General features: G+C 49.1%; 2 protein-coding genes and 1 long non-coding RNA gene across 3 annotated transcripts in view; all 3 read right to left on the bottom strand.

Annotated features, from left to right (window-relative positions):
* Positions 1-1180: 1180 nt before the first annotated feature.
* On the bottom strand, positions 1181-9283 carry SUPT4H1 (SPT4 homolog, DSIF elongation factor subunit). The gene is made up of 5 exons (XM_032769894.2): positions 9158-9283; positions 8772-8878; positions 3915-3970; positions 3497-3550; positions 1181-1696 (listed from the first exon to the last, which is right to left on the bottom strand). Exons 1-5 carry the CDS (start codon positions 9224-9226, stop codon positions 1629-1631), a joined length of 354 nt encoding a protein of 117 aa, XP_032625785.1. The 5' UTR covers positions 9227-9283; the 3' UTR covers positions 1181-1628.
* On the bottom strand, positions 6478-8731 carry LOC142047979 (uncharacterized). Its single transcript, XR_012657322.1, has 2 exons — positions 6973-8731; positions 6478-6790 (listed from the first exon to the last, which is right to left on the bottom strand). It is a non-coding gene; the product is annotated as an uncharacterized LOC142047979 (long non-coding RNA).
* A 6387-nt stretch (positions 9284-15670) lies between the features above and the next one.
* The window catches only part of RNF43 (ring finger protein 43), a 120138-nt gene continuing 114617 nt past the window's right edge, over positions 15671-21191 (bottom strand). Inside the window, exon 9 of the mRNA XM_032769940.2 lies at positions 15671-17677. Coding sequence (XP_032625831.1) covers positions 17634-17677 — 44 coding nt within the window. The 3' untranslated portion in view covers positions 15671-17633. The remainder of the gene's footprint in view (positions 17678-21191) is intronic.

Below are 21191 nucleotides of genomic sequence, written 5' to 3'. Positions count from 1 at the left end.
CTTCAAATGAAGTCAACATGTTCATTTTCAAGGAGTTTGAACTCACAGGAAGTCTGGAGGGAGAGTAAGAAGCCATCACCGAACTGCCGAGACAAACACCAAGAGGCAAAGTTTCAAATCAGAGAAACGTGAAGCATCTCTCTGAGCAAAGAGCTAAATGCCTTAATGACTCAGCACTAGAAGTACCCCTGAAGTCACAAGGTCACATACCCCTAAATCACTCTGGAAAAAGCTCACCCTCAGACATACATTTTTCTTCACACTTACAAAAATATTCTCCTCAGTTTAAATGCAGCAACTTTCGGGCAAAGCAAGTTTTCCATGCTCAATTGATAGGATGCAGAAATAGGGCATTAAAACGGACATTGATTGCAAGGTTAGTTCCAGAGGTGAAGGAAAATATGATTCACATGGCTAATTTTTATGAGCTTTGTCAGCTCTAATGTTTATAAGTTAGAGACCAGCCCATCCCCAATGGTCAGCAGCTCTTGCTGGACAAGTATAGAATGAAGAGGAGCAAATACAGAAGTAACACGAGCAGCATTTTCACAGGAGACAAACAAGGGAAGAGGAGTAGGGAAGGTCCATCTGCCCAGAGGGCAGGGCACCAGTGAGAGCACAGGGGACTCTGGAGTCCAAGCCGCATGGAGTGCGAGGTGTAATGTGTCCACACCTCTCACCTCTTCCCCAAGCCAACGGGAGGTCCCTGTACCTCTCCAAACAGCCCCACCTACAGGCCTTTTTCTTCCTCGACATGCCACAAAATCCTCAGCTTCCCCTCCTGCCTCCAGCTTGTGCTAGGTGCTACACAAACACCCAGGGAAAGCCTGCTTGGGACCGTTACTGAGCACTGGATAGTGGAAGTAGCTCCTAACGTCCTCCTCCTCTCCGGCTCTCTCCTTCCTTCAGCACCTGGCACTGGAGCTTCAGCTGTTAGACTCTGCTCGGTAGTGCAGAAACGAGGCCCCATCCCAGTGAGCACAAGGATTCCCATCTTTGGGAATCACAAGGTGCAGAGAAAGGGGTGGCAGTTGCAGAATCCAAGCCCAATTCCAGCATGCAAAGGGCAGAAACCAACCAGACCAACTCCCATGGTGAGTCCCTGCATGGGGCCCCAGCCCTCCTCAGATAGGCTGCTAGGAGGCTGGTGCAATAGGCGACCAGGAAAAAAAAAAACAGATGCCTGTGACCATATTTTTATTGGGAATAGTTACACAAAACAACCTCCCTCCCATGACCCATTCCCCACACAATGTCTGGTTGACCTGCTGCTTCTGAGAAACTTGGGGTGGGGGTGTCTGTATAATGCTCTTAGAGAAACCCTTCATCATACACAGATGTGTTCCTGTCAGCCCACTGCTTCCCCTATCCTGGCCTCAAAGATTCTCCATCTGCTCGGTGAAGAGAGGCACCATAAGAATTCAGATATTGCTTGAGCAGCTGGGCCTGATCCAAGCCCCACTACCACCACCATCAAATTACAAGTTCCTGCTCACCTTCCCACCCCTCCCCCCCAGACTGAAAAGCACCAGAGCTACTTCCTAGAGCAGTCTCGGTACCCCAGCCACTCTGCAGAAAAGGAACACTGGCCACGTGCTGGAGACTCCTCCATGTGGTGCAATGACGGCTTAGGTTTTAATGGCTGTGTCTCGGGATTTGTAGGCCACACCTCGGCTCTTCAGCTCCCGCACAATCCCTGCAACAACACAAACAAGAACTTCAGTGTCATTGGGAAAAGGGAGACTTGGGAAATCTGGTGGCTATGCACCTACTCATCCTAGCCCAGGTGTAGGCCCTCACCCTGTCCCCGTTCCCATAATGCCCAAAGCCTCACTAATTACTCTGTTCACACTCTGTGTGAGGTGGGCAAGTCTCAGCCCCATTTTAGAGATGGGCAGCTCAAAGGGCCCATTAGATCCTCCAGTCTGACTGCCTGTATAAGACAGACCATTACATGCCACCCAGTTGTCCCTGGATTGGACCCAGTAACTTGTCTTTGACTAAAGCACCTTGCAGAAAGGCATCCAGTCTGGATTTGAGAACACTGAGACCAAGAATTCACTGATCCCTTTGGCAGGTTGTTTCAGTGGCTCAGTGCCATCACTGTTAAATATTTGTGTCTATTTCTACTTTGCATTTGTGTGGCTTTAACATCCAGCCACTGGGCCCTGCTCAGCCATTCTGCACTAGGTTAGATTAAAGAGCCCTTTGGCACCCAGTATTTTCTCCCCATGTAATTAATTCCCCTGAACCTTCTCCTTGACCAGTTCAACAGTTGAGCTCTTGAAGTCTCCTGCAGCAAGACATTTTCATCAGCCCTCACATCATTTCTCTGAATTTCTCTGCAACCTTTCCAACGTCTTTTAAAAAGTGTTGATTCAACAACTGCACAGTCTTCCAGTATTGTCTCATCAATGCTGTATACGGAGGTGAACATCGCCTTTCTAGTCACTACTTCTGTTTCTGTACCACAGCTCACACTAGCTCTGTCTGCCCCGGCGTCACACTGGGAAGTCAGGATGATTTGCTTGTCCACTTTGACCCTTAAACCCTTTACAGGCTCACTGCTCCCATTGGGTAGGTACAGCCTGCACCACTTCTTCCTAGATATGTAACACTGCATCGCATCATCTCCTCCTTTTTTCCAAATGCCAACACTGGGTAGGGCCAAGGTTTGAGCAGATGCCAACCATGTCAGTTCTGCGCTGCCATCTGAGTCTGTTGGCATGTTGCCTGGATGGCTTCACCTGCTATCTCCTTGACCATCTACTGTTTCTCTCTCCATGCACTTTTCCATAGAGCAGAATTTCAGGCAGTCAGCAGGGGGTTACTCTAGCAGCACGGCCAAACACTGAAGCTTACAGAGCTGTGTGTAAGCTCAACAATTTGTCTCTCTCACCCACAGAAGGTGGGCCAGTAAAAAGATATTACCTCACCCACCCTGTCTCGCTAATAGCCTGGGACCCACATGGCTAAAACACTGTCTGCCCAGACTTCGTCATTTACCACGTCTCCTCTGTCTCACCCGCAAAACTGATCAGCAATGATTTTATGTTTACATCCAGATCACTGATGGAAATGTTACAGCACTGGGCCTATCACCTACCATTTCGGTGGAACCCCACCAGTAACACCTGCATTTGATGATGATGTCCCATCAACAAATGCTTTTTGAGACCGTCAGTTAGCCAGTTTGTACTCAGCTTAACACATGTTCTGATACTGTATAGTTCTCTTTTTAAAAACAGAGAGATCAGAATGGTGTGTAGTAAATTATATCTCTGCACTTTTATTAAGCAAACATGTAATCTCCAAATGAAATCAGGCAGAGAGGCACAAAGCTTGCCTAGATCATACAGAGAGCACACGACAGAGCTGAGAATAGAATTCTGATCCTCCCTCCACCATGTGCGCATTCAGGTGAGTCCCCCTACATGGGGAGACACCACCCCACCACCCTTTTAAAAATCAGGAGAAAAAAAATCAGCCAGATTACCTTGGGGCAGACGACCAGTTACAGACACTGCATACACACCAGGCTTGAAATTACCTGCAAGAGACAGACAGACAGACAGCGCACACACTGGCTTATTCTGCACATCACCATCCAGGCAAGAGACCTCAGCCCTTGGTAATTTGGTGTGTTGAATTTCCTGCACCTCCGCCCCCAATTCAATGGTAATAAGGGAGGAATACACTAGAAGGAGTGAGAAAGCACTTTTTCCACGGAGTAAATCACCATGTCTTTAAAGGACATCTGATCAACAACAGAGCACCAGCCAGGACTCCACAGTCCCACCTGAAACTTATCCAACCTCCCTAGCCCTGCGGGGGTGGTGAGGAAAGCTATTGCTGCTACCTGAACATTCATCAGAGGAAAATAAGCTAAAGTATAAGAGGAGAGACACACTCACTGACTCGCTGCCACTTGGAGACCCAGCTGTCCTCAGGGCTCATCATAGCAATAATCCTGCAGAACAGAAGCGGATTAGTGCACAAGGCATGTTTCTGACTGCAATCCCACCACACAGCACAACCCGGACTAACCAGAGGTTGGATGAAGAGCAAGTTAAGACCCCCTCCTCCTACATTCCCCAGCACCTGGCAGCAGCAGGGTCATGGATACTAGCAGCAAAAATTAAGCCCTCTTCTATGGTGTCACCATGGCAGAGCTCCCTCTGGCAAAAGATAAAAGGGAGGAGGGGGAAGTGTGGAAACAGGAGACTCCCATTAACCCATTGGAAGGTACCAGCTCCTGCAAGCTGACAGAGACATGTCTGCCTTGACCAGTCAGATCAGACACTTGAGACTCCACTATCTATACACATGGTTGGCACTGCTGCCTGGACATCAAAGACGGGTTACCGTATACTCTAGAGGGCATTCTGCACCAAAAATTTAATAGTTCTGTGCATGGTATTTTAAAATTCTGCAAGTTTTATTTGTCAGTAGGCTCCAGTGGCTGCGGCTCCAGCATGGCAATGGGCAGGACAGGCACTGGCTGCATGAAGGTGGGAGATCACCCTGCAACCCCCCTCCCTGGGATACGGACTCAGCAGTGATGCTGCTCCCAACCCTGACAGCGCAAGGCCTGGGGGTCTGGGTGTGGAGGTTCCACTGGGGAGGTCTGGGTGCTGGGGCAGTGAGGGCTCAGGGTGGGGCATCAGATGGGGCTTTGAGTGCAGGGAGCTCAGTGGAGGTGCAGGAGCGGGGGTCTGGAGGCCGAGGACTAGGTGCAAGGTGGCTCCAGAAGCAGGGTCTGAGTTTCAATGGGGTGGGGTATATGGAGGGCTTTGGCCTTCCTGATTACACCCCTGCATGCTCGAGCAATATTTTTATACTCCTTCCCAGCCAGATGTCCAAGTTTCCACTTCTTGTAAGCTTCATTTTTGAGTTTTAGCTCACCAAAGATTTCTCTGTTAAGCCAAGCTGGTCACCTGCCATATTTGCTATTCCTTCTGCACATTGGGATGGTTTATTCCTGCGCCCTTAACAAGGCTTCTTTAAAATACAGCCAGCTCTCCTGGACTCCTTGCCCCCTCATATTAGCCTCCCAACAACAGTATAGACCTCATTCCCTTCAGCCACAGGAGCAAACGGAGGGGAGGATGGAGAGAAAGGGGGAGGAAAAAACAAACACACACAGAACAGATGGAGAACGTTATTCTCTATATGGTCTGGCCCACAGAGGGACAACATACATTGCCAGTGGAGCAGCAGTGGAACACTGGAAAGGAGGATTCTGGATTTCTATCCCTGGCCCGGAGAGCAGAGTGTGGGCTAGTGTTACAGACAGCATGGCCTGACATAACATAACAGCACCCCTGTGTCTGACCAGCGAGGGAACTGAACCATGGACCTCTGTCTGTACTAGCAGCAGCAAGACTTCACCACATTGTGTAAGCATGGGCTACAGAAGCACATGGAGGTGTTAGTGCTACAGGGTACTGCTGTGCTGCAGAGTTGTTAATGCTGCTGTTCTTGGAGCTCTGGGGTCAGCGGCCCTAGCAGAGAGTGCAGCTTGCCGAGGCAGCAGACAATGCCATTCATAAAGAAAGGCCACAGGCTCAGCTCTATGGTGAAGGTGCGTGGCCAGGTTTATTGTCAGCAAAGCACAGTACAAGCGCCTGGCCAATGGGTAACAGGGACACTGACACACATATGACAAGATAACTCCTCAGTCAGCATAACAGGATGCTGTTCCCTCAGCCATTACAAAGTGGCCCCTTCTATAGTTTCTCCTTTTATACACTGATACAAACAAGTTATATCTGACACTCCAGGTGTTGTTAGTTACTGCCCTTCTCCTTGTACCTTCTAGTTCCAACAAAATACCCTCATCCATTACCCTGTCATCCCCTCCTTATCTTTTGGGAGGTTGGTGTGGTCCTGTACCACCTCTTGAAAATTTGTTTATTACAAAGTTATTTGAAACCTTTGCGTGTTCTTGTACCATCCTCTCCAGTCAGAAATGGGCTTACTTGGTTAGCCAATACCAGGCCTACTCTGGTTCATACTGTTTGTTAGGGCTCCAACAAGCCATACACACGGTTCCGGTTGTTCCTACTGAAGGCTGTATGGCAAAATTTTACACACTTGGCTCTACTATATTAGAGACATGGATTCTGTTACCATTTTTGCCTGAAGTGAATCTGTGCAAGCGTTAGCTCATCTGTGAAAGGCGCATATGATAGCTACCTCCCCCAATGTAACAGTCAGAGACTTTGGTTAAAGGAACAGAAATATTAGCAGCTGTCAGTGGAAGAGGAGGGACTAGAACTCATGGCCCGCCTCACTCACCTCTCAATGCATCCTCCCCTAAACTACAATGCACAGTGTGGGGCTCTTCCCCCATCCGCCAGCCATATGAAGGCAAGAACTTGCTGCATTTTCACAAAAGTTCCTGCAGCAGGGGGATTGATGATAATTAATTACATTGCTGATAAATCAATTTAAACGAACTGACAACACTGAGAATTCTAGTACAACTAGCTGATATTAATTATTTCAACCAGTTTAACTGATGCAAAGTAAGGCTCACAGGTTTGCAATATTCCAGATCATGCCCAACGTATTTTTTAACCACGAGTACATTTGCTATCCTCTAATATAGCATGAGAATCCAAGGGACTGCATATTAACATTGCATACATTAATTTGATTACCAACTGGCTAACTAACAGAGCTCAAAACGTAACTGTAAACAGGGAATTGTCATCCCATTGGGCGTGTTTCCAGCAGGGTCACACAGATTCTTGGCTCTATGCTAATTAACATTTTTCCCAGTGACCTGGAAGGAAGTATGAAATCAGATGACAGAAAAATAAGGGAAGTGATAAATAATGAAACAGGTTACAGATTCAGAGTGATCTGGATCTCATGGTAAACTGAGCACAAGCAAACAATGTGTGTTCTACTGCAGTTAAATGAAAATGCATACAACTAGGAACAAAGAACATAGGGCATATTTACACAATGGGGGACTCCATCCTGGAAAGCAGTGACTCTGAAAAAGATTTGTGGGATGAGGGTGGATAATCAGCTGAATATGTGCTCCCATGGGAAGCTGTAGCAAAAAGCGATAATGCGATCCTGGGATGCATAAACAGAAGATTCTTGAGTGGGGGGTAGAAAGGTTATTTTACATCTGTATTCAGCCCTGGTGCAACCACCGTTGGAATACGGTGTCCAGTTCTGGTGCCCACAATTCAAAAAGGCTGTTGATAAATTGGAGAGGGTTCAGAGAAAAGCCTGCCCTATAGTGATAGACTCAAGTGCTAAATCTATTTAGCTAACCAAAGAGAAGGTTAAAGTGTGACTTGATTAGTCTAAGTATCTACAGGGGGAACCAAGATTTAATGAGCTCTTCAATCTAGCAGAGAAAGCTATGACACAATCCAATGGCTGGAAGTAGATGCTAGACAAATTCAGATGGGAAATAAGGCGTAATTTCTGAACAATGAGCGTAATTAACCATTAGAACAATTTACCAAGGATTTTGGTGGATTCTCCATCGCTAACGATTTTTAAATCAAGATTGCATGTTTTTCTGCAAGTTCTGCTTCAGAAATCACTTTAATGAAGTGTTCCGGCTTGTGTTCTACAGATCAGACTACTACACGATCACAATGATTCCTTCTGGCCTTGGAGTTCAAGAATTTGTATTATACAGTGGGGTGGCCAAACTGTGGCTCTTTTACAGTTCGAATGCAGCTCGCAGAGCCCCCCATACCCATTCTCCACCTTCCAGGCTGGACAGGGGGAGCTCAGGACTTCTGCCCTGCACCAGGATGGCTGGGCTAGGGGCATCTGCCCAGAGAGGAGAGAGATCGAGGAGCTTCAGCCCTGCAGGAGGCGCATGCTGGGGTTTGGTGGCTTCAGCCCCACTCTTGGTGAACCTTCAAGCCCCAGCAGGTGCCTCCTGCGGGGCTAGAGCCCCTAGCCCCTCCACCCTGCCACAGGGCAGAAGCCACAAGCCCTGGCAGGTGCACCTGGCTCTCAGATTTCTGAAGACTATCACACACAGCTCACTTGGTCAGTAAGGCTGGCCACCCCTGTTATATAGTCTCCTGTCTTTGTTCATGCTCAGCCTTGGAAAGCATCCTTAAGATGACTAGAGGCAACCCCATCCTCAGTTCTTTTCTCAGGCCCTTAAAGTTATCCTTGGTTTGTTTAACCTCTCTCAGCTGTGACACTTGTTCATGTGGGGGCTCCCCAGCTGGAGAATGCTGTTCTCCTTCTGTAAGCAACAGTGGGATACAATCATGCTCCTCATTACAGAGCCCCAATCCAACATCTCTGGCTTCCACGCCCACTGGCAGGCACTTTAGCCTATGGATAGACCACTGGGAAGCCTCAAGGTACATCCACACTGTGATAAAAAACTTGCTTCACCAAGGCTCTTAGTCTGGGTCAGCTGACTCACTCTCCAGGGCTAAAAACTGCAGTGTAGAGATTCAGGGTCAGGCTTGAATCCAGGCTTCACCATCACAGGGTCTCAGAACCTGGGCTCCAGCTCAAGCATCTGCCCTGCAATTCTACACTCTTGCAGCTTGAGTGCCATAAGCCCAAGTCAGCTGACCCAGGCCAGTCACGACTGTGCCTAGATCATACCCTCAGCCTCACATCAGTCTTGTGACATGCTAGGCCAAGCCCAAGGGGGAGCCCCTGGGGGAGCAGCCGGGCCAGGAGGTGCTAGAGCTGGTGTCTCGTAGCACCCAAGTTCCCAGAAAGTCACCGTGGCCCCCAAGCTGCCTTGCCCCGGGGCTCACCCATCAAAGGAGGAGCTGGTGCAGTCGTAGACCATCTCACGGTTGCCCTTCATCTGCAGGTAGGCGTCGCAGTTATCGCACCCGTCATACTCGAACTGGTCGATCGTCTGTGTGGCAGGAGGAGAGGGATCAGAGCCAGGTATCCCCACGCGTGTCCACCCCTCCCCCGCGTGTCCACTTCCCCCCGCGTGTCCATTCTCCTCTCCCACGCGCCCGACCCATGTGTCCCCTCTCCACTCCCGCGTGTCCACTTGACCCCCGCGCCCACGCCCTCGACCCCCACGTGTCCCTTCTCCGCCCACGCCCTCGACCCCCCCGCGTGTCCCCTCTCCGCCCACGCGCCTATAACCGCGCCCCGCGCGCCCCCCTCCCCCACGTCCCGGCACCTTGACCAAGGAGCAGAGCAGACAGGCCCGCAGGTGCCGCAGATCCTTGGGCACCGTCTCCAGCGCCATCTCTCGCCCCACCCCCACCGGAAGAAGAGACCCCTCCGCGGCCCATAGAGATACACAGCAGCACGGCTCGGTCACTTCCTGCGCCGCACAGGCGGACTTCCGGTCCCGCGCCACTCTCGGCGCCAGGCGCAAGCGCAGAATGCTTCGTTCCGGGGCGGGAGAGGGGCTTGGCAACGGGCCTGACGTCACTTAGCAACCGGGCCCGGCTTAGCGTTGACTCCGGGGCGCCCGGCCTGGCTTCACTTGGCGGTTGGGCCTGAGGCGGGGCGGCCCCGCTGGCCGCATGACGCGCGTTCCAGCTGCTCCGCCTCGGTGCGTGACACCCGCTCCTCGGCCAGGCCGTGAACAAGCAGATCGGGGACGCGGGCCCAGCTGCGGTCCGCGCTGTGCGCCGCGTGCGCGGCCGGACCCTCCGCTGCTGGAGCAGCCGCTGGGCTGAGCGCCTGGCGCGCCGCATCCCGCGCAGCGGGTCGCTCACCCTCCGCTGTGAGGGGCCGCCGGACTCTCTGCCCCTTGATCTTTACGTGCTTGGGAAGGACTCTGGCTAAGTGAGCTGGTGCCGAGACCGCGGACGCTGGTGCAGACCAGCCGCTGGAGGAGGACTGGACATGCATTTCCCCAGCCGGTTACCCAGCTGTTTATTAGTCAATAGGAGATTTTTGGGCCCAGATCCTCCATGGAAGTTAGGGCCCTAAATACCTTTGAGGATCTGGGCTTTGGTGACCAGGAATTTTGGAGTCTGTTACTGGCTCTGGAAACTGCGTGTGGCCTGAGAAGAGAAGACAGGTCTCCAGTTCATTCTTCTGGCAGCGAGACAGAAATACCCTTGCCTGAAGGAAGGGGAAGGGTGCACAAGTGACTGGTTTCCGCTGAAATGGATCTGGCTTCTTTCCTCTGGCTCTTTTGGAGTAAACCTGCGCTGCAATTGGAGGTGCGATTTTAGCATGTGTAGACGTACCTGAGCTAGTTTTAATCTAGCTAGTTCAGGTACCAGTAGTGATCAAACTGTGGCAGCACAGACTAGCTGCTCAAGCACAAACCCACTAGAGAGCCTGGGTATGTACCTTGAACCTCTTTGGCTTGTGCTGTTAGCACATGGGTTGTAGCTGGTTCATAATCCTCTATATAGTCCAGCCACAGGAAGATAAGAACCACTCTGTGTTTGTATGGGCGATGCATAATAAAAAGTAAATTGCCATACTGCTCAAAGCCTCAGTCCATGTAACTCTTTCCTTTTTCTGTCTTCCTGCCTCTTTTCCTCTACTTTTCAGTTTTTGATTTGATTCACTTTTCTTTTCCTTTTCTCTGTTTAACTCTCCCATCCTCCCACACACTCATCTAATGCCCTTTCTTCACCTTCTCACTTTAGAGTATCAGGAGGGGAGAGATGAGGAAGCCATTTTATTGCCCCAGGAATGTGACTTGTCCTGTCTTTTCTCCCAGGAAGGGGATAGGAAGCCACCAAAGGTGCAGTAACTCCTCACTTAAAGTTGTCCCAGTTAACATTGTTTCGTTGCTGATCAATTAGGGAACATGCTCATTTAAAGTTGTGCAATGCTCCCTTTTAACATCATTTGGCAGCCACCTGCTTGCAGGAAGAGCAGCCCATTGGAGCTAGCTGGTGGGGGCTTGGAACCAGGGTGGACCGGCAGCCCCCCTATCAGCTCCCCACTCCCCTAAGTTCCTTGTGCAGCAGCTGCCCTTCCCCTCACTGCCGTGTGCTGCTCCTACCCTCTGCCTTGGAGCTGCTCCCCAAGACTCCTGCTTGCTGGTGGGGGTGGGGGAGGGAGCGGAAAGGAAAAGGGGGGGTAATGTCAGGGTTTCCCCCTTACCCCATCTTCCGTAGAGCGAGGGGGACACACCAGAGCCCAGGACAGAGGGAGCTTGCAGCAGCTGCGGTCTCAGCAAGCTGACCTAATTAACAAGGTAGTATACTTAAAGGGGCAGTGCTGCGCTGTAGAGTGAGAAAGTTAACCCTTCAGGGCTCAGCCAGTTGCTAGTTCATCATTTAGCAGTAAGGCAAATATCCCACCCTCTGACTCCTCCACCTCAACCAAGCTTCACAATCATCATCACTGTGTACCAGTATTAAATTGTTTGTTTAAAACATATACTCTGTGTGTGTGTGTGTGTATATATAACATAGTCTTTTGTCTGGTGAAAAAAATTTCCTGGAACCTAATCCCTTCATTTACATTAATTTTTATGGGGAAATTGGATTCGCTTAACATCATTCCACTTAAAGTCGCATTTTTAAGGAACAGAACTACAACGTTAAGTGAGGAGTTACTGTACCTGAAGAGGGATGTCTCTGTTGTGTCTGATTCCAACTCCTACTCCTTGCAAGGAATGAGGGGCTTGTGACATTAATGTTTGTGCAGTGCTTTTCTCAGGCTACTGGAATTCCTGAAATCAGCAGATTGCACAGGCAGCTAACACAGAACTACAGCTTGGGCTTGTCAGGAGGCAGAAGCAATCCTGTTTACTGTGCTATCTTCACAATGCTGGCTGCCAGAGGGGTGGGGGGAGAGTAAGTACAGTAGTTACTCATGGACGGAGACAGGTGGGCCAGGGTCCCAATGACCATCCCCCAAACCTGGCACACAGCTCCAGTGGCCCATCCCCCCTTGAGACACTACATGTGGGAGTAGATCCCCCACATTCTGGTTGTGGGGGAGAAGGGAGAGGAAGTGAACCAGGGTGGTTTTCACCCCATCCACACCCACACCTTCACAGTCAGCAGTCCCTCTCCCCGATGGGCTGACCAAGTTCTTCTCTTACCAGATAAGGTGCTAGCAGGTTCAGTTCCTACTGCTGATGTGTGTTGGGTTGTTACATTTGTACACAATAGCATTTGTTTTTATTTTTTTTAAAACAACTAGATTACCTAGAAGAAAACTACATTGAAAGAACATTATTTAAGTTGAGTATCAGAGGGGTAGCCGAGTTAGTCTGGATCTGTAAAAAGCGACAAAGAGTCCTGTGGCACCTTATAGACTAACAGACGTATTGAAGCATAAGCTTCCGTGGGTGACTACTCACTTCGTCAGACGCATGTCATCTGACGAAGTGGGTATTCACCCACGAAAGCTCATGCTCCAATATGTCTGTTAGTCTATAAGGTGCCACAGGACTCTTTGTCGCTTATTTAAGTTGCAAAGTCTAGCACCTGAAAGTTAGGAAATGCCTAATTTAGGGTTGCCCATGCAACCTTAATTTGCCTTCTTTGTGCGTGTGTATTGCGATAGAGTTTTTAATTACTTGGTCACGTATTATTTTTCCTTTGAGACTTCTGCCTCATTCAGTGCACAAGTTGGGTACACATGAGGGCAGAATTAAAGTTGCAGAGGCAACCAACTTTCAAGTACTTGACTTTACACACGCACTGGACTGTACCTCCTGCTCCCACCTACAGCTAGGAGCTTGGGAGTGTCCTCATCAACGTCAGAGGCCAACAGGAGATCATTTGAAATAATTTATTTCTGTGGAATTGGAAGGAGGCACCTTCTTAGAACACAAGCCTCTAAGGACTGTATACAGAACAAAAACACAAGAACAGACCTGATACGTGGATAAATATATTAGTAAATAAATATATTTCTGAGCATATCACCATATTCAAACATCTTTGTTTCCATCTCAGACATAAATATACAGATTTGCATATATAAAAAAACCTTTTCTTCCTTTTTGGTTTGTAATTTACCCAAAACACCCAAGAGCCTTGCAGAACAGACTCAGCAAAAACTAAAAACCATGTTCACATTTCAAAAGGATCTGAGCTTTACAAGACGAAGGAACAGAGGGCTGTTTGCATGAACGAAGGAGGCTATAGACACAGCTCCGGGAGCTGTGCCTGCTTTGGGCTCCTCTCATTGACGCTGGCTGTCCTAGGAAGAGGCTGTAACTCAGCTGCCGGGGGCTCTGGGGAAGTGCTGGTAATCCTCATTGGAGCAGCTCTGGCTTTCACTTCTTTTCCCAGCGGGGGCCTTCGCTCTACAGGGCAAGGATGAGAGCATAACCCTGAACCTCTGCCTTGGACAAACACTACTGACATGCAGTGCCTGATCCTGAGTACTGCTAAGCTCCTGGGAGTCTCCTTGAAGTTACATGTCCATTTGGAGGTGCAAGTGTTCAGCATGTCAGGATTATTTGTCATTGATTCTTACATCACCTCCCCTCTTAGACGGCTAAGGAATCTATTCCTCCTTTTATTGAATAGTGCCTTGGATTAACTCTTCCAGACAGAGCTCTTCCCATCTGATAACTCATATGGACAGAACGGCAACCCCTCCGCCATCTACACTACTTCCTAGATCTGCTCTCCATGCCCAGAGGGATCCTTAGGCCTTGATAGGTTGGTTTTGTGAAAGAAAAGTAGCAGCATAAGGCCAGGAAATAAAAACACTTTAAAGCAGGAACTGCCCAATGCAGCCCACCTAATACTGCAGTACAGAGCAGCAGGGGTCCTTTACTACGGAGCACACGTTCCACTGAGCTTGGGGCCTATGCCAGCCAGAGTCCTCCTAAGGCAGGGCTTCTCAGACTGGGGGTCGAGACCCCTTGGGGTCACAAGGTCCTTACGTGGAGGGTCGCGCGCTGTCAGCCTCCACTCCAAACCCCGCTTTGCCTCCAGCATTTATAATAGTGTTAAATATGTAAAAAAGTGTTTTTAATGTCTAAGGGGGGGGTCGCACTCAGAGGCTTGCTGTGTGAAAGGGGTCAGCCATACAAACATTTGAGAACCACTGTCCTAAGGGAAAGAGATGAATACTGTTAAACTGCGAATGAGAGGCCAAGTCTTTCAAGATGCCGAGTGGGCTCATCAGTGGGGGTTTAGCTCTGGGGTGGAAGTCCGCACTGTGCAGGATCCTGCCCTTGGTCTGAAAGCAGCTTGGAGTTCAATTGTCTTAACAAAGACAATTGAACAGCATTTGGCTGGGGCATGTGATGAACTGCATAAGAGCCATAGGCCAGCACGCACTGTCCGTAAGCAGAATCTGGGGATTCTAGGCCAGCTCCTGCTTTCACTTCTAGTTTAAAGGTGACCTGCTTGAGGGAAAAGGGGGACTGGGCTTGTGTCCTTTTATTTCTTCTTTCTGATGGAGAAAGAAAGCCTGCAAAGTTTAAGATACAAATCTGTCTTTGACCTTAGAAATCCAGCCCCTCTCCACGCTGAAAAACTGCAGTTGGCTGGAGAACTAGTGAAATGGTGATATCACAGGAGCCAACAGAATGAGAGCAGACCAACTGGGAGAAGAGCTTTTGGTTAGACTATTTACAACAGTGGTGTTGGTTAGCTGCTATTAACACCTGGCTAATTTCAATGGCAGTGGACACTTGGGAGACAGAAAGGGGTTCAGAATTCACAGTAAACTTCCCTGGAAACCCCCCCCCCCCCCAAAAAAAAAAAAAAAAAGGTCCCACATCAAAGCCAGGATAGAACACAAGAGTTAGACCAAGATCCATCCAGGCCAAGGCCCTGTCTCTGACAGGGACCAGCCCCACATGCCTCAGAGAAAGGTGCAAACAGGGGCAGCAAGTTATATGGGTCCGTGGAGCCTGTGCTCCAGGAGTATTCAGGGCCCAGGGTCCCGGCTCCACCAATGTTCAGGGCCGGGTCTCTCCCCCGGCCCCCCCGCCGCCCCCTCGTGCCTCCCCTGGAGTGTCTTCTGGCCCCACCTGCTGCCCCCAGGTGATTTAAAAAAGGCAGCTTCCTGCCCACCTTCACTCCAAGCCACTCTCAGAAGCGACTGGCATGTCCCTGCGGCCCCGCGGGTCGGGGGGGGGGTCTCCTTGTGCTGTCCCCGCCCTGAGCACTGACTCCACACCTCCCATTGGTCGGGAAATGCAGCCAATGGGAGATGCGGGAGCAGTGCCTGTGGACACTGGCACGCAAAGACTCCCAGCCCCCTCTGCCTAGGTGCCGCTGTCAGAGGGGTGTGCGGGTTGCTTTGGGAACCACTCGAGATAAGCGCTGCACCTCTCACCCTCTCCCACACCCCAACCCCCTGCTCCAGCCCAGAGCCTGCACCCAAACTCCCTCCCACAGCCCATACCCTGCACCCAAACTCCCTCCCAGAGCCGGACCACTTACCCCTCCTGCACCCAAACTCCCTCCCAGAGTCTGCACCCCTCCTGCACCCAAACTCCCTCCCAGAACCTGCACCCCTCCTGCACCCAAACTCCCTCCCAGAACCTTAGGCAGGTGTAGGGGGTGAGGTGGGACTTGGACTCATTCTGGGCACCACCAAAAATTATACAAACCTATTGCCCCTGAGCACAAACACCTCATTGTAGCAACTGTGGGAAATCTGTCCCCCCATTAGGTCTCGGCCTGGTCTCTCCTACAGTCAGGATGGGTGCAAGGATGTTTCGCGCCCCAGGCGAAACTTCCACCTTGCGCCTCCCCACCCCCCCGAGCCCTGTAGCAACCCTCTGCCCTAAGGCGCCCCCCCTTCCCCGTGGCAGCTCCCTTCTTGAGACTGTTCATTAGTCTGATCTGTCTCCTCTCTAAGGTAACAATCGCAATCTTTCCAGTCCCTGATCATTCTCATCACCCTCGCCCTCTGAAACCCTTCATGTCCACACTATCCTTCCTGAGAGGGCTGATTAGAGCTGCGCCATTCCAGGGGAGGCTGCACCGCTGAGTTCTACACTGGTATTATAATAGCTTCCTTATTATTCTCAGTGCCATTCTGCATGCATCTTCTTTGCTTTTTTGACCACAGCTGCACACTGAACTGAAGTCAAATTTAATATGCGTCTCTTTCTAACAGATCTGCTCTAGCTCAGCTCTAGAGCAGTGTGAGTCTGGAACAGCCTTCCGAGGCGGGTAGTGAGGCCAAACAATATCACTGGTTTCAAAATGCAGATTGATACAGTTATGAATGGGATTATCTGACAGGGTTGGCTGTGATATTGAGGGACTGGAGTCAAAGACCTAGGAGGTCCTTTCCAGTCCATATGTTCTTATGTTGCAGTAAGAAACCATGGATTTGATGCAGGACTCACTGAGTGACGTTCTCTAGCTTGTGTTATTACAGGAGCTCAGATTAGATGATCATAATGCTCCCTTGTGGCCTTAACACTTGTGAATCCATGAATTCCTGGATTTCTAAAGTAAATACAAGCAACAACAAAAACCCCTCCCTAATTTTTCCAGCCTTCTGTCTCCATCAGAAAGAAGCTAGAAAAGGACACAGCTGATTTTGAAGAATTACTTTGCAGGTCACTGAAAGGAGCTTAAGATTCCAGAAAAGCTAGTTGGGATGGGGCACTACTGAGCATTTACTGTCCCAGATGCTTTCCCAATGACTTGAGTGTGCCTCTTACTGTGTCATGTGATGATGATGGCAATGATCACGATGAGGAAGGCAGAGAAGGAGGACCCATGCTGGCTCATGGATTAAGAGCGTAGTCTCTCATTTCTCCATGATTCCCAAGCTTTCCAAAAAAGAGAGGCTTTGAAACATGCACTGCAAGTGAGCTACTCAGCACAGTTACAGGCCTGGCCTTTATAACTACTTTGATAATTAAGCAAAGACTTAAGTGATGAATGAGGAATCCAATAACACTTCCAGGTAATGTAATGGATTCTGAGAAGATTCTCAGCCCCAGCTCTTTCCTGGAAATGCTAGCAGAATCCTGAATGTCCTCACTGCTCCTCCAGCTGGATCCTAGTATGGGCAAAAAGACAAGTTGTCTCCGCCGTGGCCTCAGCTGAAGGACAGTTAATTGCCAAGTGGCAGGGACCCTCAATTCCCACTGCAGTCAATGGAAGCATCTTGCGGACTCAGGACCTTAGAGAGCTCCTGCAGTGTAGAAATGGAAGACAGCATCTTGTGCTTAAGCTAGAGAAATAAGAGTATTCAGGGTTAGTGAAGTAGGCTGGCCTGACTTTGACCTAAGTGACAAAATGAAAAAGGCAGGAGCTATTTGGCTTTATAATGTCATCTCTGCAGCTTTTAGTCTCACAGGTCTGCCCATTTCCAAAACATTTCCAAAAGCCTCCAAACTTCCCCAGGTTTGTGACCATGCCAAAATACCAGTTTATGTCTACCCAGCAGGCTCTCCAGATAACGAACACTGGACACAGGGTTGGAATGAGTAAGTCCATGCCCCCAGAGTGTCTTCTGATCAGTGTGTGCTGTCCGTGCCTTAAAAAGAGAGAGGAGCGGTGGGTTTGTGTGACCACAATACAGTAAAGTGGGCAGGGAGCAGGCAGAAGGGGGCTTCATGGAGGTTATCGGCACATTTTGTTTCTCAGTGTGGGGCAGACTAGGACTGTTACTACACTACCTGCTCAGAGAAACAGGAAATAAGTCACTGATTCCAGTTCTTGTTCGTTTCCTGAATGTTTTGTCCACTCTGGCTCTCTGTAGTATGCAGATCAGTTCATCTTTCATTAAACAGAATGTTCGTACACATCTTGGATCTCCTCCTTGGATCCTGCATTCAAAAAAAAAATGTAAGTTACAGGTATCCTAGCCCCCAAAGCCCAATTCCAACGGAGCCTTGATCCAGCAATAACATGGAGAACAACATGCCCCTAGCTTCCTGCCAGCATGTCCTGGGGGAACCTTCCTGTCCCCACATGCATAGTCAGTCTAACCTTCCCAGGTAAGGAACAGTCCAAGCTACAGCTAAGGATAAAACTAAACTGCTCTTGTAAGTACCTGGTTCGCTCAGAACTTTCTGAAACCACTTACCATGGATGTGACACTTTCCAGGCTTTGCATCAGCACCAAAGGGGTTTTGGTTGTTGGTGTTTTAGGGAGGCTGAGTTTGTTTTAATTTGGAGTAAAATACATTGAGCCATTTTTGATTAGTGATTGACAATAACCATTATTTGTATACCCAGGGTGCCCCTGACCACACCCTTCATGCCCTGGGCCTTACAGCAGAGTAAACTCAACTGCAGTACAAGGAGTACACAAGTTCTTTGGGTGTGGATGCACACGGGTGTGTTGTGTGTCAAGAATGTACTGGGGGAAGGCTACATGGAAAGTTGTATAATTGTTTCTGAGTTGACAGTGAAGTCAAGCCCCAGCAGAGGCAGAGTTTGAGCATGAACTCCGGGCTTGGGTGCTCTGCTGAGGTAGTGGTAGGGCTTGACAAGTGTCCATTTCTCTCTGAATTATCCAGGTACTGCATGGTTTACATAGACATGTTTCAGTCTATGGTCTGCTCACAGACTATTTGCCAGGACTATTGCTTCAAATATTCACTTCTCTGCTGTGTGACTAGGCACATAAATCACATGAGATCGTTTCTCTCCCGTCACTGAGTGACTCACAAATCATAGATTAGGGTTGGAAGAGACCTCAGGAGTCATCTAGTCCAACCCCCTCCCCAAAACAAGACCAACCCCAACTAAATCATTTCAGCCAGGGCTTTGTCAAGCCAGGCCAGGTCAACCTCTCAGGATGGAGATTCCACCACCTCCCTAGGGAACCCATTCCAGTGCTTCACCACCCTCCTAGTGAAAAAGTTTTTTCTAATATCCAACCTAGACCATCCCACAAGGGGCTCTCACAATGGATACACAAGTATGTCCAGAACAAGTGCACAACTGTCCAAGTCTTTACACCATTCTCCTTGCCCCACATTTATTGAGAATGAAAGGAAACAGTTGCTTGTCTGAATATTTGTGGAATGTAAATACAAAAGGTTGTGAAACCCGTCACAGCAAATTCAATGCCTGCAGATACTTCACTACTTTGGAAATGGGACCAGACAGATTAGAAATACAGGAAGAAAATAAGCAAATAAATTTAGCTTGAAAAACGCAGCGACTAGATTCGGGAAAATTAATCACAAACAGCTGCAATGCAAAAGAAGTGCTCTGTCTCTGCATATATGTACATAAATAGAGAATAGATGAGGTGCCAGGAGGTAGTACTCAAGCATATGCAGCAGTGTTCCTGGGTTTTGCAGGACCAATAAAACCTGTTGCTAAACACTGCAGATTGTTTCTCATATGCAATATTTAAATGCAGTTCGCAATGTGGAGTCAGAGATTTTACTTATCAAATTCTACTTTGTGGCTGAGCAGAGGCCCTGAGTCACTTTGGCATTCCACGCCCATCTGCAATGCCAGTGCATGGGTCTGTCTGTGAAGCAAGCATTCTACGGCCTCGTGGACAAACGCTGAAGCAGCTGCAAGGCTAACGTTCTCCCGAGTCGCCCCAGGACAGTGAAGTGTCTACACACAGTCCAGCTTCACAAACCAGACCAGGAAATAACTGAGACACTATAAGTACTTATGCTTTGGTCAGAATCAAGTGACAAGCTGCGGCTTTTGGAAGTGATGGATGATGTAATGATCTGCAAGGTATCAGACAGTTCCAGCCTGTAACAAAGGAGCAAATAATCAATATGGGGGTTTTTGTAAAGGTCTTGGATTCCTTTCTGGAGAATATCACTTGGAAATCAGCCCTAAAATGAAACTGCTACATGCACCACACAGAGCAGCAGTTCCTATGAAGGAAGAACTTAAAAACCAGCGTGACAGCTTTGTGGAGAGAGGAGTCTAGAAGAAAGTTAAAAGATTGACAGACTGGACAGCAGTCCAGTAGCTATTAAAACACTAGACGAACTCTGGTATTCACCCCATACACCTCAGCGAAGCTCCAGAACATTCCCAGTGAACTTTCTCAGCCACTGGAGGGATTCTGCCCAGCTTCACAATGGAGCTGTTCTAGTCAGACACCACAGATGGCTTCTGGTAGGTGAAACGTGTGACAAACATCTGGACTCCTTTAGGCAGATATAGATTGCTGGGAAAGCCATTTGGCATTTCTCTGTCTCCAGAAGAGCACCAGGGATGTCACCACGAAGTGCTAGAGGGACTCAGGGAGTTGATGTAATTGCAAATGGTGTATAAGGGCTTGTCTACACAGCCCCACAGTGCAGACTATGGGGGTGTGAATTGCAGTGCACACTAAAATGTTGTGCTGTAACTGTCCCATGTAGACCCTGCTAGCATGAACTAAAATGTACCTTGTCTGCATTACCGTCATCCTGTTTCAAGCTGGACTATTTTGGCTGTAGAGGATTGATTGTGGAGACACCCTTGAAGAGGCTAATGCTGAACACAATCGTGTCCTGATTGCGCTATTCAGCAGAGAATTTCTAGTGAGCCTGAAACTGACTAATAAAAAGTGAGTCTGTGCCTGCCAGCTGTGCCACATCCAGACACCTTTGAACAGCAGAGAGCTGAAAACCAGACCGGAGACTCCTCAGGCTGTTTGGGAAATGGCCATCCAGACTGTCCGGATCAGAAGGAAGACGTAGTGCTCTTTAATATTTGAGAATATTGGAGATACTTAGAAGAGAAGGTTACTCACCTTGCACTAACTGAAGTTCTTCGAGATGTGTGTCCCTGTGGGTGCTCCACTCTAGGTGTCGGTGCATCCCGGCACTGTTGATCGGAGATTTTCGGTAGCAGTGCCTGGTTGGGACGCAGGCGCTCAGATGATATCTCCTATCTCGTTGGAATCTTCCTGAGCGGCTGTGTCCCGTATCCCGCTTCTCTACTATGGAGAGATTTTACTAGTATTCCAAAGTAGAGGGGAGGAGGGCAGGGAGTGGAGCACCCACAGGGACACGCATCCCGAAGAACTTCAGTTGCTGCAAAGGGAGTAACCTTCTCTTCTTCTTCGAGTGCTGTCCCTGTGGGTGCTCCACTCTAGGTGAATGTGTAGCAGTACCCACTATGGTTGGTGGGACTTTGGAGATGCGGCAGTGAGTACTGTAGATAGTACTGTATGGCCTACTATGGTGTCTGCCGTGGTGTCTTGTGTGACAGCATAGTGTTTTGCAAACATGCTTTCAGATGACCATGTAGCCGCTTTGCAGATGTCAGGAATGGGGACATTGTGTAGGAAGGCAACGGATATTGACATAGCTCGAGTGGAATGAGTTCTAATGCCTTCGGGTGGTTGAAGATTTTGCATGTGGT

This window comes from Chelonoidis abingdonii, chromosome 20 (assembly GCF_003597395.2).
Source record: "Chelonoidis abingdonii isolate Lonesome George chromosome 20, CheloAbing_2.0, whole genome shotgun sequence".
Lineage (NCBI taxonomy): Eukaryota > Metazoa > Chordata > Testudines > Testudinidae > Chelonoidis > Chelonoidis abingdonii.
This window is presented reverse-complemented; position numbering and strand designations above follow the sequence as displayed.